Below are 24,869 nucleotides of genomic sequence, written 5' to 3'. Positions count from 1 at the left end.
TCTTTAGTGTTTCATGTATGAAATCTGTTCTTCAGATGATCTCTGAATTCAGGTGGGATATATTCAAGGTCATATTTTCACTCTTGTGGACTTGTCTTCATTTTCTTCAGCTTCAGTTTGAGTTTGCCTATGAGTAATTGATGATGTGTTCCACAGTCTGCCCCTGGCCTTGTTTTGGCTGATGATATGGAGCTTTTCCATCGTCTCTTTCCACAGATGTAGTCAATTTGATTTCTGTGAATTCCATCTGGTGAGGTCCATGTGTATAATTGTCTCATATCCTGTCTAAAGAAGGTATTTGAAATGAACAGATCGTTGGTTTTTAGAATTCTGTCATATGATCTCCAGCATCATTTCTATAACCAAGACCAGTATATACCAGTATATAACCAGTATATACTGATCCTTCCTCTTTGCTCCCAACCTTTGCATTCCAATAGCCAGTAATAATGATTGCATGTTTGATCAATTTCAGATTGAAGAAGTTGGTAGAATTCTTCTGTTTCATCCTTACTGGCTTTAGTAATTGGTACATGAATTTGAATAATAGTGGTGTTAAACTGGTCTTCCCTGTAGACGCATGGATATTATCCTATCACAAATAGTATTGTACCTTATGCCTGATCTGGATATGTTCTTTTTGACAATGAATGCAACACCATTCTTTTTTAATTTCTCAATCCCGGCATAGTAAACCATGTGGTTGTCTGATTCAAATGGCCAATACCAGTCTATTTCAGTTTACTAATACCTAAGATATTGATGTTTATATGTTCCATTTCACTTTTTATGAGTTCCAATTTTCCTAGATTTATACTTCGTACATTCTATGTTCCGATTATTAATGAATGTTTACATTTTTTTCTTTTCATTTTGAGTTGTGCTCAATGAGCAAATGAAGGTCCTGTGGGCTTTACTCCCATGGGCTTTCCTCCATGTCATCACGGTCAACTCTACTTTGAGGAGGCAGCTCTTCCCCAGTCGCATTTTGAGTGCCTTCCAACATGAGGGGCTCATTTCCCAGCACTATATCTGACAGTGTTTCTCTGCTATTCATAAGGTTTTCAGTGTAGCTCATCTCTCCTTCTTCCTCATCTATGTTTATCTGGAAGCTCATCTGAAAACTGTCCACCATGGGCAACCCTGCTGGTATTTAAGAAACCTGTGGTTCAAGAATCACAGCAACTCACAAGCCATCACAGTACAACAAACTGACAGACAATTGGTGGAAATTAAGAGAATATAAACAAATGACAATGCAGTCACTCATGGCAAAGATTTTTATGTTATATTCCAGAACAGATTCTTCTATGAGACTTATTTTGGTAAATGTAAAAAGTATTAGGAAAGTATAAACTCATTTAAATGGACAGTTGAAACATCTGGTGCTAAATTAGAGAAAGCTAAGAAAATCAAAGAAAGACTGTCTTCTTCGACGGGTTGTTGAGGTGTGCTAAGGAACAGAGGGCCACTACATATTTACTGTATTATTACGTGCCATTGAGTCTTATCTGATTCATAGCCATCGCATATAAGGCATCCAAGGAATGGCTGCTGACTTTGGAGCCTGTGTTTCTCCTAAGGGTGAGCACAGGGCCACACAGACATCAGGGCTTCGGGATGATATGAAGATCATGGATGGTTTCTCTCATGGATTTTAATCCCATTGAGTTCAACTGGCTTCAATAGAAAAAGTTCCCAGTTACATTTGAAGATGACACGAAGGTTGAATGGAAGAGAATAAGCAGAAGAGCCTGTACCAAGAAGTGATGATTCAGAAATACCAGAATCTCTTCTCATTGGGTGAGGATCTTCTGTCTTCTTTTGCTTCATTAATTCAGCAGATATTTATTGGCACCAGGTATGTTCCCCAGGAATCCTGTAGGCATAGCAGTTAAGTATGTTGACTGCTAAGAAAAAGATTGGCACTTTGAACCCTACAGTCTGTAGGAAATAGATTTGGCTGTATGCTTCATGCAAGGTTTATGGTGTTGTATTCCCTCTGTGGGAGTTCTGTTGGGTCCTGCAGACTTTCTTTGAGTCACAAGAGACTCAATGACAACCTTATTGTATTTTTTAGCTGTATGACAACAAAAGGTTCTTGGTGGTGCATTTGAGCATCTCTTTGATATCCCATGCAAGTAAAGTTTTACTAAAGATAATACAGAAACAGCTGCAAGCATACATTGACAGAGAACTTCCAGAGGTTCAGGCCGGATTCAGAAGAGGCCGTGGAAAGAGGGACATCATTGCTGATGTCCAATGGATCTTGGCTGAAAGCAGAGAATATCAGAAAGATGTTTACTTATGCTTTATTGACTATACAAAGTCTTTTGATTGTGTGGATCATGACAAGCTATGGACAACAGTATTCTGGAACATTTAATTGTGCTCATGAGGAATCTGTGCCTGGACCAAGAGGCAGGCAGTTTTTCGAACCGAACATGGGGACACTGAATGGTTTAAAATTAAGGTGTGCAACAAGGTTGTATTCTTTCACCATACTTATTCAACCTGTATGCTGAGCAAATAATCTGAAAAGCTGGGTTCTATGAAGAAAAACGTGGCCTCAGGATTGGAGGAAGACTCATTAACAACCTGCAATATGCAGATGATACAATCTTGTTGCTGAAAGTGAAGAGGGCTTAAAACATCTACTGATGAAGATCAAAGAACACAGCCTTCGGTACGAATTACATCTCAGTGTAAAGAAAACAAAAATCCTCACCACTGGACCAATAAACAACATTCTTATCAATGGAGAAAATATTGAAGTTGCCAAGGACTTCATTCTTCTTGGATCAACTATCAACACTCACAGAAGCAGCAGTCAGGAAATCAGACGATGCATTTATTGCATTAGGCAAATCTGCAGCAAAAGACAATTTTTAAAGTGTTGAAGAGCAAAGATGTCAGTTTGAGGACTAAGGTGTGCCTGACACAAGCCATGGTATTTTCAGTATCCTCATATGCATGCAAAAGCTGGACAGTGAATAAGGAAGACTGTAGAAGAATTGATGCTTTTGAGTTATGGTGTTGGAGAAGAATATTGAAAGTGCCATGGGCTGCCAAAAGAACCAACAGATCTGTGTTGGTAGAAGTGTAGCCAAAGTGCTCTTTGGAACCAGGATGGCCAAACTTCATCTCTCATACTTTGGACATATTGTCAGGAGGGACCAGTCGCTGGAGAAGAATATCATGTTTGGTAAGGAGGAGGGTCAGAGAAAGAGGAAGACCCCAGCAAGATGGATTGGTAAAGTGGCATCATTGATAGACTCAAGCGTGGCAACAGTAGTGAGGTTGGCCCAGGATTGGGCAGTGTTTCGTTCTGCTGTGCATAAGGTCACTATGAGTCGGTACCAACTCGATGCCACCTAACAACAACAACAACATTAACCTCAAGCTTGGTGGTTCTGAGCCATCCGTAGCATCACAGAAGGAAGGCCTGGTCATCTGCTCCAACAAGATTCAGTAAAGATTCCAGCCAATAAAATCTATGCAGCAAGTAGAATACAGCCAGTTCCAAAAGAGAAAAAATCAACCCTGAGGAATCATTCTATTTTGGAACATGTTGGTTGGCCCTAGATTGAAATAGAATTTATTTTCACGAGATTGTTTTGTTTTTGCTGTGGAGCAGATGATACTCTAGACACTGAAAACATGTTAGGAAATGTCATACTTAGAAAGCCCTGTCTTACCTGGGCATACTTCAAGTATGAAATGACAAACTACAGTGAACCATATTTACAAAGGAACTTGAAAAAGTTCTTGGAAAAATTAAATTGCTATGAGTCACAAGAGACTCACCAGAGGACACACTCTGGGCAGAAGCCATATATATATTTGCAGTGAGTATGGCTGAGGCTTTGCCCAGAAGTCAGGCCTTGTTTACCACCAGCAGACACATTCAGGAGAGAAGCTTCATGTGTGCAAGGATTGTGGCCAAGGCTTTAACTGAAGAGGGAACCTTCTCAACGCACCAGACGACACACTCAGGCAAGAAAAAGTCATACATTTCCAATGTGTATGGGCAAGGGTTACGCTCAGAAGTCAGGCTAGCTCTGCCACCAAAGAACACACTCAGGGGAGAACACCCTATGTCTGCAGGGAGTGTGGGCGAAGATTTACTCAGAAGTCAGTCCTTACTATACACCAAAGAACACACTCAGGGAAAAGCCAAGTGTTTGCAAGGAGTGTGGCCAAGGGTATCCTCAGATGCTAGGCTTACTCTGTCCCCAGAACACACATTCATATTACAGAAAGCTTGTAAGTCTGTCTTCAGCATGTGACTGATTGGATTTCCTAAAAGGGGAAGTAGAATTTGCCCAGGGAAGCAGACTTCTTGTAAAGTCTTGTAGAGTATGGGGCCTTAGGTGGAATCCTGATCCCTACCCTGAACCTTCTGAGTTGGAACATTCCCACTTAAAAAGAAATGCAGACCAACCAAGAACTGCTAAGAGAACTGAAGAATCTTATTTGAAAGAAAGACCTGAAAAAAAAAAAAAAAAAAAAGCAGACTGCTTGGCTGTTTATATATCAAGCAAGCTGTTTGATTTTGAGGCATCAGTAAAAGAAAGGTCAGCCCTTGAGGGAAAATCCCCTTCTAAGCTTGAAACTCAAAGGGATTCTGGGAACTGTCTAGTATGCTCACTGGTGACTACCTGGGTCTGCTTGTGATTGGCATTGAGGGAAATGCAGCAATGAAGATGTGAACTGAGTTTGGCCATGTTCCATTGATGCCCATTGACCTCAAGATGAGACAGAGTAGAGGAAGGTCTGGCTGGTCTAAAGTTTGGGGAGCTGTGTGCTTTCCTGAGCCCATGGGCACTGACCTTGCCACTGAAGGCTGGAGCTGAGCGTGAAGTTTCCAGCTGGTCTGAAGTCCAGGGAGGTGTGTGTGAACTCTCAGACTTTCAGCTAGTACCCATTTGATCTGGCTTGAATGGCTAGCTGATTAGAACTCAACAAGATGAAGATAAAGATGCTTGATACTGTTACCAAGTGTAAATTGCTACAAGTTGATGAACTAGACCTTTGCTTATGGATGCATTTGTTCGAAATTCCAACCAGAATGGTAGGATTCTTCATATCAGGGAACAAGTTTGTTTCCTCAGTGCACTGGGTTGTTAAGGACCAGCAGTCTGGACATTGGTATAAAAAAATGGGGGACTATGTTGGCATGAAAGGAGCTCTGGTAGCGTAGTGGTTACGAATTGGGCTGCATACCTCAAGGTCAGCAGTTCGAAACTACCAGCTGTTCCACGGGAAAAAGATGAGGCTTTCTGCTCCCGTAAAGATTTATAACCTCGGAAACTCTGTACAGGGTTGCTATGGGTCAGAACCGACTCCACAGCACAAAACCAACCAACCAATGTAGGCACTAAGTGACTGTCTTACATGCTTTCATGAGCGTGCTTAGTTTTAGAACAAGGCGGGTAAGGTGGAATCCCCATTGAATAATTTTCCTCCTCTCCAGATGGATCTGGTAAAAAGGGAAGGGATAGGAAGTGATACTGATTGGATTTTATGATTCAGTGGTGGGTCATTATTAGCCAGATTAATTGTAATTGTCACAGCTGTAATTGTAGAAGCTGTGTAACTAAAAGGGGGAGTAGCGAATCTTTCATTTCAGGAACGGAGGATTCCAGTACCATCAGGAAGGAAGAGCATGACTGGAGCGTGAGTTCACTACCTAGAAAAGCAACGGCAGCAGAGACAAGGGCAGAGATGATGGCATGGAGAGACAGCATCTGCAGACTCTAGGCCCATGGGCTGAATAAATCTGTGTGCCTACGCACAGGAGACTGGCTTGCAAAATATGCCCTTAGGAAATTTAAAATGAATATATATTCTTGGTTTATATGTGAACATCGTATATTTCTGCTTTGTTCATTTGTGAAATATAAGATGTAAAAAGAGCCACAGGGAGAATGTAAGATAGCTGTAGTTGCAGAGAGAGGATTGTAGTCAAAGCGTACAATTTGTTGAATATAAAATGGATGATCTTTTCTGTTGACCTTCATTCAATTCACAATAAAATTTTAGAGAGGGAAAAAAAAAAAGGAAGTCCAAGAACGATGAAGGAATTCAGATGTTGTTGTTAAGCATCATCGAGTCAGTTCCAACTCATAGCAACCCTGTTTTGGGTTTCCGAGGAGCAGCTGTTGGGTTTAAACTGCAGACCTTGTGATTTCCAGTCCAATGCTGATCCTACAGGAGTCCAGTTAGAGAAAAGTAAGGAAGTCAAAGAAAGATGAAGGTATACAGATAGAACTCCACACATGGAAGTGGTGAGGAAGCATTACGAAGACTAACAGATAGCTTTCTTCTTCTCAGGAATGGACATAACAGTTACTCTCGAGCCCGCATTCAGAGGCATTGATAGAAATGGTGGTGGTGGTGGTAGTGTGCCGTGGAGTTGGTTCCGACTCATGGTGACCCTATTCAGGGTTTCCAAGGCTGTCAGTCTTTATGGGAGCAGAAAAAGCATCATCTTTCTCCTGCAGAACAGCTGGTAGTTTAGAACTTCTGACCTTGAGGCTAGCAGCCTGACTTGTAATCATTATGCTACCAGAGCTCCTTACTGATATTCGAATATGAAGGGTGGTGGTGTGCCGTGAGCCAGTTCCAACTCAGAGTGACCCTGCATGGGGTTTCCAAGGCTGTAAATCTTGATGGGAGCAGAAAGCCTCATGTTTCTCCTGTGCAGCAGTTGGTAGTTTCGAACTGCTGACCTTGCCGATTTCAGCCTGACCCACTTTACACCCAGAGTTCCTTGATATGAAGATAGTATTTTTATTTATTTATTTTAAGTTTCTATTGTGAAATAAGTGATAATTTACATGGAAGAACATCAGCTTTACATTCATCCTATCATACTTCGTTTCATTGCAATGATTATAATCTCCTCCATGCATCATCATTCAATAGCATTTGCTTCTCTCTGGTTTTTTTTTTTTGTTTGTTTGTTTGTTTGGATGTACACTGAAGCACTCAGGAATATATAACCATTCAGCCACCCCAGCTGTCAGCACACAGCCCCTCTTCCTTCCTGAGTCCAGAGTCCCCAGCCGCTCCATCTCTCCACATCATCGTTACGGCCTCCATCTCTGGTGTCGCTGCTTCTCTGAATAGGGTCCCACACTCCACTCTTCTCCCTTGATGGTCCCAGGGGCCTCCACTTTTGGACTGCAAAATCAACCACTCCTCTCTTTTAGTTACAGAATGTCTACCTTTACATTTCCAACCCTCACATTCAGTCCTGATAGCAATTATTCACTGTTGAACCACAAGAGTCTTATCCCCATTTCCGTTCATCAGCCCCATCTATATAGTTGGATACCACTCAGTAGTGATTCTACATTCCCCCATACCCTCTAAAACTAGGCTCCCTCTTGAAAGTTTGTAAGCCAGTCACTTCATGCCTTTGTAGTCCCCCATTTTGGGTAGCCAATGTCTTTAAGTTGCCCATCCCTATCAACCCTGTGTATTGAGGGGGTAGGAATGATCCTTCCTGTAAATATTCGTCCCCTCTTTAAGCTACTACACCCATAAGTATAGGTCAAGTTCATCAAATTGTAGTGGATTACACTTTTTTTCCTCTTCTTTCTTCCTCTAGTCAAGTTCTGATCATCCATCCATTGAAACTAGGTCAAATGGATACTATCTGCAAGTATGGGCATTCTTGTGCATCTCCTCTCACTTCATATCAGCTGGATGCTTCACTCTCTGCTTTAGTCCTCTGTGGTTATGTCCATGGGCTCAGGAGTCCCCAGGTCTCACTATACAGCTGGCCAACCAGGTCTCAATCCAGGTTGACAGGAGACTATTGAATGTGGTTGGACTTAGCCCACAACTTCATTACTGTTTTCCCCCCACTTCCTTTATCAGTAGGCCAACTGGTCACCAGCAAGATTACATGGCTGCTCATGTATTCCCTTTGTGTTTCAGTCTTGGAAGGTGGTTTGCCCTGAGGGACTTGATTGCTTGCCTTACTGGCTCCCCAGTGAACAACTTGCTTGTTCTTGTAGTAGTCAGACTGTCATTATTGTTTTTGATTTTCCCTGCTGGTGCTTTCTTCACAAAGTATCTTCTGTTCCTCTAGCTGTTCCAGGCTGCTCTGTTTGTCTTTTCAAGTGGAAATTTCCCACCTCAGAGAATTCTGGATGGGGATCAGGATATCACCTATGGTCTTATGCAGTGCAAAAGCTCCTTAGGAAACCTCTTTCGCTAGGCAAGATCTAGCTCCATTTTAGGTATTCCAATTAGTTATAGGCTGAAGACGGACTTAAAAGCTTTCTACAGTGATGTTTCTGGCTATTCCTTTCTCTCCCCCTCAAGTGTCTATTTTACAATAGTAGGCAAGGGAAACCAAGATTCATAAAACAATCAAGCATCTTAACATTGTTTCCCCTCTTTTACCCATTCAAACCATGCCTCAATCCCTGTGTCCCAGAGCCCTGTTGTTCCAAGGTTGAGCATACATCACTATTTACCTCTGTTCCACTTAGCCCATGCAGACCTGCTTACATGTTCTTCTATCTTCCTTGTTCTTCCATTCCCCTACACTGTGCTCCACCTTTCCCTCCTTCCCAGCACCCCACCCCACATCCTGGTAACCAGCAAATAATTTTTTTTGCCCTTTTTAGTGTGGGTATTTTTTCTTAGTCTTTTACAATAATGGTCTTATCAGTATTTCTCCTTTTGTGACTGACTAATTTCACTCAGCATAATGTCCTCAAGGTTCATCCATGTTATGCGGTGGCTTGCAGCTTCCTTGTTATTCTTCAAGGTAGCATAATATTCCATTGTGTGTGGGTACCACAGTTTGTTTATCCATTCTTCAGTTGATGGGCACTTAGGCTGTCTCCATCTTTTTGTTATTGTAAATAGTGCTGCTATGAACATTGGTGTGCATATATCTACTCATGTTATGGCTCATATTTCTTGTGGGTAAATACCAAGTAGAGGAATTGCTTGATCATAAGGTATTTCTATTTCCAACCTTCTGAGGAAGTGCCATATTGCTTTCCAGAGTGGTTGAACCATTTTGCAATCCCTCCAACAGTGTAGGTGTGTCCCAGTCTTTCCACATTCTCGTAAACATTTATTATCTTCTACTTTTTTGATCTTTGCTGTTATTGCTGCTGTGAGATGATATTTCATTGTTGTTTTGATTTGCATCTCTCTAATGGCTAGTGTTTCTCTGCTATTCATAAGGTTTTCAGTGACTAAAGATTCGGAAGTAGTTCGTCACTCTTTCTTCCTATTCTGTCTGTGTTTGGAAGCTCATCTGAAACCTATCCACCATGGGTGACCCTGCTGGTATTTAAAATACCGGTGGTATAGCTTTCAGAATCATAACAACTCACAAGCTACCACAGTACGACAAACTGACAGACGAATGGTAGCCGTTTGGTTTTAAGTGGAAACTGTCACTTTAAATTTTGAAGAGATGTGTGTGCATGCATAGTAGAACCCTCCAGGGGTGAGGGTGGTGTATCCATTCGCTCAGGCACCCCCTCTAGTCACCAGAATGGAGGTGCACAGACAGCGAAAGACCAATGAACAGATACCAAAAAATGAATGTCCAAACTGTATCTCCGCAGTTTTGTCAGGCGTTCGTGACTGTTCTGATCCTTCCCCCACTTGGTCTCTCCCAAGATGGCACCTCTGGGAATAGCTGATTGTCTTGAGTTAGAAAGCAATGGATTTCTTGATTCTGCTACAAATTCCCCTAGCTGTAAGCGTTCCAATCTTCTAAATATTCCTTTATATGTGGTTCAGAGTTCTAGCACCATCCTCTGAGCCTGCTTGGCCTCATATTCTGTGTTGTTGGTGATGGAGCTTCTCACTGCACATCTACCCAATCCGCGATCTCAATTGTATCCCCTAAAGAAAAAATTCAAGCCTTGACTTTCGTTATTGAAAGATTCTCTGGGAAAATTATTGAAGGATGCAGAGAGCATCAAGAGAAGATGGAAGGAATACACAGAATCACTGTACCAATGGCAATGAGTAATGTTCAACCAGTTCAAGAGATAGCATATGATCAAGAGCCAATGACACTTAGGGAGAAAGTCCAAGGTGCATTGAAGGAACTGGGAAAGAACAAGGCACCAAGAATTGATGGAATAAAAATTGAAATATTTCAAGAAAGTGAGGCAGCACAGGAGGCAGTCACTCATCTCTACCAGGAAATTTTGAAGACAATTATCTGGCCGACTGATTGGAAGAGATCCATATATGTGCCCATTCAAAAGAGAGGTGACTCAACAGAATGCGGAACTCATCTGACAATCTCTTTGGTATCTCATGCAAGTAAAGTTTTACTAAAGGTAATACAGAAATGACTACAATCATACGTTGACAGAGAACTTCCAGAGGTTCAAGCCAGATTCAGAAGAGGCTATGGGACGAGGGATATCATCGCTGATATCCGACGGACCTTGGCTGAAAGCAGAGAATATCAGAAAGATATTTACCTGTATTTCATTGACTATGCAAAGGCTTTCGATTATGTGGAACATGACAAGCTATGGACAACATTGAGAAGTATGAGTATTCCAGAACCCTTACTTGTGTTCATGAGGAATCTGTACCTGGACCAAGAGGCAGTTGTTTGAACAGAACATGGGGACACTGAATGGTTTAATATTAAGTAAGGTGTGCAACAAGGTTGTATTCTTTCACCATACTTATTCAACCTGTATGCTGAGCAAATAATCTGAGAAACTGGGTTCTATGAAGGGAAAAACATGGCATCAGGATTGGAGGAAGACTCATTAACAACCTGCGATATGCAGATGATACAACCTTGCTTGCTGAAAGTGAAGAGGACTTAAAACATTTACTTATGAAGATCAAAGAGCACAGCCTTCCATATGGATTACATCTCAATGTCAAGAAAACAAAAAATCCTCACCACTGGACCAATAAACAACATTCTTATCAATGGAGAAAAGATTGAAGTTGTCAAGGACTTCATTCTTCTTGGATCAACTATCAACACTCACAGAAGCAGCACTCAAGAGATCAAATGATGTATTGCATTAGGCAAATCTGCTGCACAGACCTTTTTAAAGTGTTGAAGAGCAAAGATGTCAGTTTGAGGACTAAGGTGCACCTGACCCACAAGCCATGGTGTTTTCAATAACTTCGTATGCATGCGAAAGCTACACAGTGAATAAGGAAGACCGTAGAATTGATGCTTTTGAGTTATGGTGTTGGAGGAGAATATTCAAAGTGCCATGGGCTGCCAAAAGAACCAATAGATCCGTTTTTGGAAAAAGTGCAGCCAGAGTGCTCATTAAAGGACAAGATGGCCAAACTTTGTCTCTCATTCTTGAGACATATTGTCAGGATGGGACCAGTCACTGGAGAAGGATATCATGTTTGGTAAGGTGGAGGGTCAGAGAAAAAGAGGAAGACCCCCAACAAGATGGATTGGCCTGGTGGCAGCATCGATGGACTCAAGCGTAGCAATAATAGTGAGGTTGACCCAGAATTGGCCAGTGTTTCGTTCAGCTGTGTATAAGGTCACTATGGGTCAGTACCAACTCGATGGCACCTAACAACAACAACAACAATGGCAAGTGATCGTGAACATTTCTTCATATGTTTGTTGGCTGCCCAGATCTCCTCTTTGAAGTTTCCCCTTATCTTTTTATCTTTGCTTTAGAGTAATTGCTGTCCTTTTGGTCTCATAAAAGCATAGATCTGAAGAGAATTTTGAATGCAAAGCAAACTTTCCAAAATTAGGAGCTTTTTGAGGGTTTTTGTTTTGTTGTGTTTCCTAGTAATGTACCATACTGCATAATGTATATTTTCAGATGGTTCAGATGGTTCCCTTGCATTGATCACATATTTGGTTTCACTAGGTTTCCTGCATAGTCCATATGCTCAGTGTTCGTAGGGGGGAAAAAAAGATTCTGTATTTGAATTAATCTTGAGATACGATCTATCAAACCATGTTTTCTTCATTCCTCCTGTCTTGCACTTCAAACTCTCAAAGGACCTGTGAGCCATGAGGGAAATGTACACATAAGATATGTTTTGAATCCATTAGAAGAAGTTCAGAGCCTAAGAGTTGTTTTCTTTAATCAGATGAAACCGGATCTTAGGCAAGATAATAATTAGGTGACAGGCAGACTCTGAGCTTTGGTTTTTGATATGATGATCTTTGTCTTTCATTTGGCGGTGCAAGTCTGAAGGTCAGGAGTCCTGAAAGAGGGGGATCACTGAGACCATGCAGGGGGACATCAGATCTGTTCCTTTGGTGGAAATCAAGGCAAAATTATTCTGAATATAGCCTGAAAGGCATTTATTTGATCCTACAGTAGATAGTTTAATAATTTATGTTCTGCCTTATTAGCAAAGCCTGTGATGAGTTGGCTACCACCAAAACAAGATTTAAAAAAAAAAACAACTACACTATTAAATGTAGATTGATTTTTTTTTTTTTTAATGTTTAAGTTGAAATTTTCATCTTCACTATTTTAATGTCCCAATAGCAATGATGCATTTGGGGTGAGAAATATTACGTAATAATAACATCTGCCTTAGAAATAGGTCTAATTTATAAATATTATTGCTAAGTGCTGTGGAGTCAGTTCCAACTAATAGCAACCCTGTATCGGGTTTCTGAAGAGTGACTGGTGATTTTGAACATCCAGTTCGTACCCTACAGCTCCATATGTGGCTTGCTCCTGCCCAAAAGTGACGCAGGCCGGCAGATTGCACTGCGCTGTCTTTGTGTGACTGTGCAGGAGAGGTTTTAAAACGTCAAAATTCTTCCAAATAAATAAAAAGGTATAACTAATTCCATTGTTAAAGTTTTTGTCACTCCTGCTATATGCCAGCATGCCGACAGTGCTGTTGGGTTATGCAGATAACACTTTAAAAACATCGATTTCAAGAACTAGGAAACATCTTTGGTTGGAGATAATGAGACCTTCCTGCTTAAAGCATATTAAGATGCTCCCACTGTGGAGAAAGGTAGCTTGGCACCCTTACCCCGCTGCACATCCTGGTATCTGGCAATGACAGGAAGCCCAAGGACAGAGTTGTCAGTCAGTCGTGGAAGGGAGCTGGCACGTGGAATGTAATTGCAAAGCTCTGGCAACACCTGCAGGTGTCAGGGACAGAAGAACTCATTTAGAAGCTGCGCTGCAAGATGGGAAGACAGGTGGCAACTCTCTTACAGGGATATCTTTTATTTGAGCAGAACCAGACCAACTGTTCCTCATTAAAACACATTTTGCAACATGTTCTAATGTGAGTGGATCAAGTGTGTGTATGTGTTTCAGAGAAAACTCAGCAGTGTGCCATCTCTGGGTCACATTTACAATCTCCCCCTAATGCAGAAGTGTAAAACAGCCCACATGAAATGCCCCCACCTCACCTGAGGCTAGTTTTCCTCCAGTGGGCTTCTGTAGGGTCAAAGGATATACCACGGTTCCCGCCACAAGATGAAGCATCAAGTGAAGAAAGTCAGCTTGGTGGGAACCTCAATCCTGGTAGGCATTTTAGGCAGTTTGCATGGGGGTTCCCAAAAGCTCATGGAAGAATTCCATAATCTTTTAATTCCATTTCTCCATGAACTTTTTGAAGCTCCTTATAAAGTGCCTTGATTTTCCTCCTTTCTTTATAATGATTTATAGATGCATCTCTAAGGTGTTGCCGACAGGGCTTTGCTTGGTATGAATAAAGTCAAAGTGTTCAGATCTTCCACCATTTACACCTATTATCCACAAGTTCAGGAACCCTGTTGGTGCATTGGTTAAGTGCTTGGCTCCTAACTGTGAAAGGTTGGCAGTTCAAACCCACCCAGAAGCTCTGTTAGAGAACGAGCTGGTGATCTCCCATAAAACCTGCAACCCAGAAAACCCAATGGGGTAATTCCACTCTGTCACATGGGGTCACTGTGAGCCCCAAATCAATGAACTCAGGGCCATTTGTCTTATCTATCGAGTGCTACTAGAACAGAAATACCGCAGGTGGGATGACTTTAATCACAGAAAAGTATTTTCTCAGAGTTTAGAAGACTGGAAGTCTGAGTTCAGAGCGCTGGCTCTCGAGGAAGATTTTCTCTGCCTGTAGGCTCTGGAGGAAGGTTCTGGTCTGTTCAGCTTCTGCTTCCTGGTTCCTTGGAGATCTCCATGGGGCTTGACACCAATCAGCTCTGTGTCTGCTCACTTGCTTTCCTCTCAAAAGACAACCCATTCCCCAGACTGGGCTAGAACCATGGGCATAGAGATTAGGATTCACAACACATGTTTTGGGGGAGACACAATTCAATCCATATTAGAACCTAACAACAACATTTTATAAATAGGGAGCTCATGGGTGGTTACTTACCAAAAGATTTGCAGTTCAAATCCCCTCAGAGGTGCCTCGGATGAAAGGCTATTGATGCATGTCTGAAAGATCACAACTGTCGAAAACTCTTTGGTGCATAGTTCTTCTCTGACATGCATGGAGCAAATCTCTAAAAGACACAGTAAATTCATAGTAACTTATAAATGAACAGTAATGGTTTGGCACTGTAGGATCACCACTGGACTGCTAACCCCAAGGTCAGTGATTCAAACCTGTCAGCTGCTCCTTGGAAACCCTGTACAGGGTTGCTATGAGTCAGAACCAACTCGGTGGCACTTAACAACAACAACAATATGTCTATGGGAGCACATTCTATAATCCAGCTATGCCTAAACGGAGTCTACTTTCTGATGGAATGGTGACAGCCTGGAAAACCACATATACTAAGTGTAATAGAAGAATGCCCCCACCTCACCCGCAAAGGTGTGCATGTCCTAATTCCTGGCACTTGTGAATATTGGACAAAGGGACATCAAGGTGTGATTAAGCTAAGGTTTTTGAAATGGGGATAGTATCCTGGATTATCCAAATAGTTCCAAATTTACCTCCCCCCCCCCCCCAACACACACACATAGCTAAACCAACTGCCATGAGGTCACCTCCAACTCATGGCAACCCCATATCTCATGATAACACCATGGAGAGCAAAGGCATCCCCTGTCATAATGTGTTGTATTCCGAAGTTATTAGGGTCAATGACCGTTTGGAACAGAGCAGAAACAAGACACTGTTGTGATGGTGTGACCATCAGGCATATATCATAAACAGAATAAGCAGAATGGGTGAGTAAAACAGCACACACCAGCATCAGCCTCTTGTTTGTTGTTGTTGTGTGCCATTGAATTGATTCTGACTCACTGCAATCCTGTATTGGATATCCAAGGTTGTAAATCTTTATGGTAGCAGAAAACCTCACCATTCTCCCACAGAGTAACTGGTAAGTTTGAACTGCTGACCTTGTGGTTAGTAGTCCAGTGCTTATCCTACAGCGCAACCAGCACTCCTATCGTTTGTTATTGTTGTTAACGGCCATCAAGTCAGTTCCAGCTCATAGCAACCCTGTATAGGGTTTCCGAGGAGCGGCTGCTGGGTTTGAACCACTAACCTTGCGGTTACAGTCTAGTTCTGAGCCTCCACTGTCACATCATCAGGCTATGTTCCCCAAAGTTAGGCTGTCTTCCTAGGATGTTAGAACACATCCAAGGACAACCTGTTCCTATGCTTGGGAGGCGAATACCTAAGTCCCTCTGTCCCAGGGTTAAACCACCTACCATGACAGCCACGGCTTTGTGCTAAATAGCAGGCAGGGAAAGGAGTAATAAAAAAGGAGTGATAAAAGGTAAAAAGGGATAATAAAAATAGAAAGTCCCCTGCAGGCAATGGACATCATTTATTACCCCTGTTTAGGGTGGGTAAGCATCTCCTGATGGCTAGTCTAGATTTCCCTGTGGTCAGGAGAGTTCTTCTCCCTTTACCCTGCTAAGATAGCATAACTGGGTTCTGGGTTTCTGGGAGGGCAGTCATCCTGCCCTAAGGCACATGCTTTCCTTTGTGTCCATTAGCAATTAGGGAGACTGGGGAGAGAGATATCTCACTGATGCACTCCCCACCCAACACTGAAGAAGCTCAGGCCCAGGATTGGGTGGGAGACAGGAGTAAGCAGGCCATTCACAGCACTTTAGCAGGCTCCAGCTATAGGATAAGCACTGGGCCGAAATGTCACTTTGAACTGTAAGGTCAGTGGTTCAAATCCACCAACTGCTTCTGGGAAACCCTACAAGGTGGATGGCACTAATCTACATTCAACAGTAGGGGCCCCCAGCAGATGTGGCTGGCCCTCTGAGGAGGAGCAGCTGGCCCATCATGTATGAAGAGTCAGTGCAATTACTGAGAAAGATTTTCCTTAAGAAGACCATGTCTGAGTTGAGTCCTGAGAAAATAGTAAAAGATGGAGACAGGGGGCAGAAAGTGACTAGAGGAGAACATAGCTGATTTACTATCAACAAGATCAAAGAGGAAGTAACAGCGATTTCCCACCTTTCTAGTTTCCTTCCAGAGTCCAGGTGTGGCACTATAGGATAAGCACTGGACCTCAAGGTCAGTTTGTACCACAAGGTCGGCATTTCAAACTCACCAGCCACTCCTCAGAAACCTTATACAGGGTTTCTATGAGTGGGAACTGACTCAAAGGCACTTAACAACAAGTTTCCTTAAAAGCAGTATTACAGCACTATTAGATATTGATAGAGAAAGAGTTCATGACAATAATAATAACAGCACCAGAGAGGTACCTTGGACATAGACCTGGAGATCTACTTCTGAAACATCAGTCACAGAAAGCCCTAAAGAGCACAGTTCTGTTCTGACACATGAGGTCACCATGACTTGGGGTCAACTTAACAGTAGCAGTGGTGTGTTGTTGTTGTGTGCTATCAAGTTTATCTGTTCCAACTCATAGCAACCCTGCATTGGTTTCCAAAAGCAGCTGGTGGGTTTGAACTGCCAGCCTTGTGGATACCAGTCCAATGCTTATCCTGCAACACCATACCAGGGCCCAGCAGTGGTGTAGGATGGTTTAAACTAAGAGCCTTCCCCGAAGTCTAACCACACAGATTGAGAGCATAGGGAGTAAGATTTCTGACTTCAAGGTAGACACGGTTTCAACATCATGGGTTATGACATGTGAGCAGAGCTTAGAGCCAGTTCAGTCATGGACAGCGGAAACAAGGATGTGTACATGTTGCATAGCAACTAAATCATTTTCTTGTCAGAGTTTGTCCCAGGTAGGAAACAGGCAGAGGTGCCCCACTCAAAGGTTGTGGGCAGTTTCACTGGGACACATTCAAAGCAACTTGGTCGGCCACCATCTTGAGCAGGGCACCATTCCCTATCTCCTACTCTGGTCAAATTACAACATACAGAGATTTGGTTATGATGCAACCCCGATGTTGCCCTTGTTTCTATCAATATGACTGAACCTTTTTGAAGCAGTTTGAACCCTGGTTTATGAGGAGAGTATTCAGGACAGGGGATCACCTCAGTGCTGTTGGTAAGCACCTCTCCATCTTGCAAGCACACTCCTTCTGTGATGTTGTAATAACAGCAGTCATTTATTGTAAAGCTTTTATCTCCCAGGCACTCTGCCTGGGTTCTGGCTGTATTCTTTCTAATCCTTTTGAGTATATTATATCTAATCCTTTAAACAACATTTTAAGATAGATATTGTTATTCCCATCTCATAGAAAAGGTAACTAGGTTTTGAGAGCTTACACCACTAGCCCAAGGTCACAAAACTGATATACATTTCTGAACTTGGATTCAATTTTCACTCCATCAGGATTCAAAACCCATGCTCACCCATTACATTGTGTGCCTTGTATTGATAGGTGTAAGGAATAAAAGTTAGCATGGATCAACTAATCATATCTGAAAGGCAAGAAAAGTTATGACTTTGAAATTTTACAGAAAGAATATCTGAGGCAGTTTGTGTAGTACATTGTTGTTGTTGTTAAGCACTATCAAGTCGATTTCGACCTATAGCAACCCTGTATAGGGTTTCCAAGAAGCACCTAGTGAGCTTGAACCACCAACCTTGCAGTTCAAACGACTTTGAAGTCTGACACATTAGCCTACAGCACCACACCAGGTCTCCGTGTATTATATTAGAACCACAGAATACCAAGGGATCAGTTCATCTTGAGTTTTAAATGTTTGAGGCGGTTTCAAAGCATTCCTGGAAAAATGGAATGAAAAGATGATGGTATTTTTCCGTGAACTTTTTGAAGCCCCCTTATATTTGGTTCTGCTTTGACAGATTATTTGGATGGGATTTTATGCTCTGCACTTTTGAAAAGTAGAATAAATTTAAGAATGAGCAGGGTAAGTATGTTTAGGAATTAATCAAGGTAGCAGTGAAATTTAAAAGGGGGAAAAACACCCAGCTTAATCAAAGTTAACACTGTGGAAATTCTTAGTGTGTCCTTAGCCTATCAGAACTAGAAAACTGAGTAAATATATGCATTTTTGATTGGACACAAATGAAAAAAATGACATTAGTTTTAGCATTATTAAGTTCTTGGGCTCTGGGAGATGCAAATGTATTTTGCAACTTTGGGTAATAATAGTAAACTTGATAACATTTAAGAAATTTAAGAAAGGTTTTTACTATTCAGAGATACTGAAAAGTAAGTTTTTCTCTAAAATAAAAATTATATGCATTGTTCTACATGTGTGTGTTAGATTTCATTTTGTTGTTGTTGTTCTTAAGTGCCGTCAAGTCAGTTCCGACTCATAGCCTCCCTGTATAGGAATGCCAAGGAATCGCTGGTGAACTTGAACTGCCGACCTTGCAGTTCAATGTGACCTTGCAGCCCAGCTCATTAACCCAGAGCGCCACACCCAGACTCATTTTACTGATGGTTATTTAGTATCACTTCACCCATAAGTACTTTTTGCTACATTATAGAAATGCTGTATTATTTCCTGTTCATAAGTCCTGCTTCTAACTGAAAATCTTTTACAGGTCTGAGCATCTTGGACTTTATGAGAATGTCCTTGTATTTTCTGTATTTCCAAACTACTTTCCTTTGGTGTCACAGTGATACCCTGCTGCTGTCAAGTTGATTCTGATTCTTGGCAATCCTACAGGACAGAGTAGAAGTAACTGCTGTATAGAGTTGAGCTGTAGGATAAGCACTCAACTACAAGGTCGGTTTGAACTGTAAGGTCGGCAGTTCAAACTCACCAGCCACTCCTTGGAAACCCTATACAGAGTTGCTATGAGTTTGAACTGACTTGACGGCATTCAACAACAACAACAATCTTTACAAGGGTTTTGTTTTACTTGAATCCACAATTGATGCTCATGGATGCAGCAGTTAAGAAATCAAACCATATATTGCATTAGGCAAATCTGCTGCAAAAGACCTCTTCAAAGTGTTCAAGAGCAAAGATGCCACTTTGTGTACTAAGGTGCACCTGACTCAAACTGTGGTATTTCAGTTGCCTCATGTGCATTTAAAAGTTGGACAGTGAATAAGGAAAACTGTAGAGGAATCAATACATTTGAATTATGATTTTGGAGAAGAATATTAAAAGTGCCACGGGCTGCCAGAACAACAAACAAATCTGTCTTGGAAGAAGTACAGTCAGAATGCTCCTTAGAAGAAATGATGGCTAGACTTAATCTCTCATTCTTTGGATGTTTGGCAAATGATTGTTGTTTTTGCTAAGCACCATCAAGTTTGTTCAGATCCATAGCAGTCATGTATAGGGTTCCCAAAGCTAAAAATCTTTGCAGGAGGAGAAAGCCTCACCTTTCTCACTTGGAGCAGCTGGTGGGTTCAAACCACTGACCTTGTGATTGGCAGTCCAGTGGTGGTGGTGGTGGTTATGTGCCGTGGAGTCAGTTCTGACTCATAGCGACCCTGTACAGGATTTCCGAGGCTGTAAATCTTTACGGGAGCAGAAAGCCTCATCTTTCTCCCGCAGAACAGTTGGTAGTTTCAGACTGCTGACCTTGCGGTTCACAGCCCTATTTGTAACCACTACACTACCAGACAGAGCTCCTTTGGCAGTCCAGGAGAGGAAAAAAGTTTATAAAAAATCAAAGGGTCCCTCCACCCGCTGCCACACAGAGCACAGATTCATTACTTGTACAGCAGCTCTGTGAAGCAAATTGTGTTTAAAACCCAACCAAATGCTCAATACCTAAGATTTAGGAGTCTTGTCCAGCTCAGCCTGATCCTTGGCCGGGCACCACTGATCACCCAATGGCAGCTTCTTGAATTGCAGGTACAGAACCAAGCCTTCTTAATTTGGGTGGGGACAGAGATGGATTTTCCCTGAAGCTAGAGAGCTTACTTTTCAGGCTCCTCCCTTTGATATGCCCGCTCAAGGCCCTACACATAATTCTATATTCATTTGAAAATTGTTTTTTCTTAAAGAGTTATGGTGAGTTGCAGTGAAGTCACCTCTAGTTCATGGTGGCCCCATGTTACCAGTCCTGCACCATCTTCACAATGCTCAAGTCCATTGTGAAAGTCCCAGTGTATTTTGAGTGTCTTTTGACCTCAGGGACTTATCTTCTAGCACTACATCAGATAGTGTTCAGCTGTGATCCACAGGATTTTTATTGGCTGGTTTTTGTTTTTTTTTGGAAGTAGACCTCCAGGCCTTTCTTCCTTGTCTTAGTCTGCTATCCGCCATGAGTGACACTGCTGGTATTTCAAATATTGATGGCATAACTTGTAGCATCACGGCAACATGCAAGTCACCACAGTACAGCAAACTGGCAGGCAGGGAGTAGTTGTTAAAGAGAGTCTTCCCAAATTATATAAGCTTCAGACCTCACAAGGTATGGATCCACTCTTGGGTGAGGATCATATAGTTATATGCAGCAGTACTTAGGCGGCTGTGTGTACCAATGCACAGACAACTCCATATTTTTCTGAGCCATTTATTCCTTTCCTTCTCAAAGCTATCTGTGACCCAAAAAGGTAAAGGTGCTCTGGCCTTGGAGAAATTAACTAGACTCTTGTAAACTCAAACTTATAAAATCATGGTTTGCCATAAATGCATCTCAGAACACTTTGTTCACCAGAAACATAGTCAGGCAACTTCTCAGGCAGCTATAAATCTCATCTAGAATACCTTCATATTCATTCATTCACTAATTCATCCCTCAGCACTTACTATCTGGTCTAAACCTGGAACTGTGCTAGGCTCCAAGAGTTCTGAGACGAATTTGCCAGCATCCCTGCTTTTGATGACCTCACACAGTTTCTGTCACTTCTGCATTCTTTTCCAAGGTTGCAAATCTGTTCCATCCTGGAGACCTTGAAACTATTTTTGTTTTGTTTTTTAAAACTTTTTATTGTGAACTGGGTGAAGGTTTACCAAGCACCGCATGACCATCAATCAGTGTCCATGTCTAAGACTAGAATAACTAGATGGTGCCTAGCTACTGTTACTAACTGCTCTGAAAAGGATCACATTAAAGGTCCTGGATAGAGTGGGAGAAAAATGTGGAACAAAATTCAAAATCATGTGAAAAAGGCCAGGCTTTCTGGTCATATAGAGACTGCTAGAACCCCCAACACTATGGCTCTTAAGTCACCCTTCAAATCTGGAACTGGAGTTATTTTTAATTAATCAAAGTAAAAAACTTATCAACATAATCCCAACTCCAGAATATCACACAAAAAGCCATTGTCTCTGAGAGCTATCTACCCAGGGGCTGAGGCAGGTTTGGTACCCTACTGAGCTCCAGCATTTTGCCTTCTTCTTCTGCCCAGCTGTGTTCCTGCTAGTTAAGGGCTCAGGGTGCAGAGAGACCAACAGACCTGCAGTCCAGATACCCGAGGAGCACAGAAGTTAATAATGGTTTGACTGTCATTGGGGTTGAGAGATTTCTCCTTGTAGTTAACAGCTTTATTAATTTTGCAATTAGTCTCCTACAGTCAAAGCAAGAATTCTCTCTCATCTATTGCATGTAAATATTAGCCAGTGGAAATTGGGTTGTAAAATTTATTTCTATTTCCCCAGTTTTGTTTTCACCTCTCATTACCCACTCATCTGAGCACAAATCCTGTGGATTTGGCATCACAAATAATTTGTACCTTCCTCCCCATCTCTTCTGCCATCCTCTTAGCATAAGGCCCTCCTTAGCTCCAGTCTCAGTGATTGTCACAACTTGCTGTTGGACTCCCTGACACAGCCACTCTCCAAATCCACACTACCTGTACAGTTCCCTTGGTAAAAACACAGTTTTCCTGTATTAGTACCACCTGTGGCCTGATACAACTTCCCACACAGAACCCAAAGGTGCCATCAGAACCCTGCCCCCAAGGAGCTTGTTAAGTAGCCTGAAAGGGAAGAATAAGCAACATAAAACGGGAGGTCAAAGATTGTTTCTGCTCTCTCCTGTTCTAACCCAAAAGAAGTCAATCTCTTGTTCTTTTACATACCTTCACTCCACTGTGCCCCTCCCCATTGTTCTTTCCCTCTACAGACCTCACCTGCCCCTTCCCACCCCTGCCTCCATCTCTCACAATGTTATTCAGTTTTCCGCAGAGGGGGAGGGTCCCAAAGCCGGTACATAAAGTAAAATGCAAGGATCACCCCGAGAGCAGCCAGGAGAACCGAAACCAACGAAACATGCAGTGTGGTCATCTCTTCTAGCTCACTGTACTCTCTTCAAGCAGAGGTTCCCAAGCTTTTCCTTGTCATGACACAGAAAGAATGATACTATTCATATGGCACATCAGAGTCATTGGAGGAGGCTGCATATGGGGGTGAGCCCCTAGCCACCTAGATCCTTCCAGGCCCCCCTTCTGTAGCCATGAACCAGCTGGGAAACTCTGTCCTTGGGAATGTGTTTGTTGAATATGATAGGGAGGAGAGTGGCCACCCTCGTTCATGCTTTTGTCTTAGACATTCTTTTTCTGGGTACATATGGCTGCATTTCTAAAAGTGAATGTACATTTCAGATATGTATCTAATCTCGGCAAATTCTATCCTCCAGGAATTTAGTCTTGATTCTCCATAAACATTGCTTGCTTGCCTCTCATAGGTAGGTGGATGGATGGGTGGGTGGATGGATGGATGGATGATGGTAGGTAAGTAGAGTGACAGACAGATAGCTGCCACAGAGTCCACTCCAGCTCTTGATGGCCTTATGTTCTACAGAACAATGACCACATCATCCCTACAGTCACCAGCACATCTGCGTCCATCATCCGTCACTGCCGTTTTTGTGCCCGCCCTTTTCATCAAGAGTCTCCTTTGCCTTCATGGCTCTTCACTTCATCCCACACGGTCCTCTTTTAGCACTTGATCCCTCCTGAAGCCTTGTCCAAAGCAAGTGAGTCAGACAGTGTTGTGTTGTGAGCCATAAGGTTTCCATCAGCTACGTTTGGGAATTAGATCACCAGGACTATCTGCTTAGTCTAAGTCTGGAAGCCTGCTGACCCTGCTATTTGAAATACTGATAGCCTAGCTTCCAGCATTGCAACAACATATGAGTCACCACAGTACAGCTACTTGACAGACACGTGACAACTGTCTCTAGTACATTAAAGACAAACAGACAAGCAAAACCACTGACATGAAGTCAATTCGGACTCATATCAGGTTTCCAATACTGTAAATCTATACAGAAGTAGACAGTCTCATCTTTCTGATGAAGAGCTGCTGGTAGGTTTGAACCACCACCATTGTGGTTAAGCAGCCCAACACCATAACCCACAGTACCAGCAGGGATCCCATGGCACGTGTACAATCTACTAAAATCCTTGAACTTGGTCTGACCGTTCAGGGAAAGAACTTGTGATTCATTCATCCCTGCTGTTCGGTAGGTATTTGGCTATGCCAGTATCATAGGCACTAAGTAAATGACAGCTCGTCCTAGGAAGCCAGCAAGCTGACCGATACCACAGTAAAGCTTTCTCTGCATCCTAAAATGATTGTTCCCGTTCTGTCTTTCTCTCTGTGTAGGAATTCAGAACCCGGTGGGGGAAGCGCTTAGATTCACTCTGCCACACCTCCGCAGTGAGTCCTGGAGATTCACTGAGTTCCAGAATGGAGCCGTGGACACAGAGGGTGCAGAAAGATGGTGCATTCAAGATATCTGTGGGCCTGACTCTGCTGGCTCTTCTGTTTGCATTTTTTATCAAGGTCTATAATTAGAACACAACCGAATGAGGCATCTATGAAGAAGAATCACTTCGTAATTAAAATCTTCATTGAACGGGCAAACAACCACAGCAAGTCTCAAAGGGCAGCCATTTGTACTGGCCCTCCTGCGTCTTTCTCAGCCACACTCTTTAATGAGGCTCACCCTGCCTCACAATGAGTTGGACCCACTGGTTATTAGACCTAAAACCTAATAGCAGCCACCATAGCTTATCTTTGAAATTGAACTCATTTGGGTTTATTTTTAGCAAAAGAAGTGCACATGGTTGCATTAAAAATAAAGAAATAAATCTCCGTTCTTGAAGTGAGAACTGAACTGTACCATGGCTCTGGTCATCTTTCCCTTCTGTGAAGAATTTTGAATCTCTAATAAACATTTCTAAATGAATCTCTTTCTCTGTATGCTTTGAAGTTGGAATCACAGTTCAAAACCGCTGAGAAAGTTTCCACAGCAGATGTGTTCCTGAAAAGTTTGTGTAGCAGCCTGTCCTGAGAGCTCTAGTCCTTTTGGAATGCACTGGAATATCCGCAATGAAAGGATTTTATGAGGTGTGAGGAATCACCTTCTTGTTTAGCAAATCTATCTAACACAAACTGTGCCCCCTCTGACAATTTTGATAACTCAATCCAACATTTTCCTTTCTACTACGCATCAGTCTGCTTGGCATTACCTGGGGTTCGGTATAGTAAGAAGATCTTAACAATTTAAATAAACTGTTTGGATTGTGTGTTGCTGTGAGCTTCCAGTGGCTAGACCTCTGACCCAGGATAACCCCATGCACAGCTGAATGAAACAC

The 24,869-nt window shown here is 42.3% G+C and overlaps 1 protein-coding gene across 1 annotated transcript in view; it reads left to right on the top strand.

Annotated features, from left to right (window-relative positions):
* The window catches only part of CDKAL1 (CDK5 regulatory subunit associated protein 1-like 1), a 980,453-nt gene extending 956,387 nt beyond the window's left edge, over window positions 1–24,066 (top strand). Inside the window, exon 15 of the mRNA XM_006860787.1 lies at window positions 23,875–24,066. Coding sequence (XP_006860849.1) covers window positions 23,875–24,066 — 192 coding nt within the window. The remainder of the gene's footprint in view (window positions 1–23,874) is intronic.
* The last annotated feature ends 803 nt before the right edge of the window (window positions 24,067–24,869 follow it).

Source organism: Chrysochloris asiatica, unplaced genomic scaffold (genome assembly GCF_000296735.1).
Source record: "Chrysochloris asiatica unplaced genomic scaffold, ChrAsi1.0 scaffold00040, whole genome shotgun sequence".
NCBI classification, from domain to species: domain Eukaryota; kingdom Metazoa; phylum Chordata; class Mammalia; order Afrosoricida; family Chrysochloridae; genus Chrysochloris; species Chrysochloris asiatica.
The sequence above is the reverse complement of the archived record's forward strand: the minus strand, read 5'-3'. Positions and strand labels throughout refer to the sequence as shown.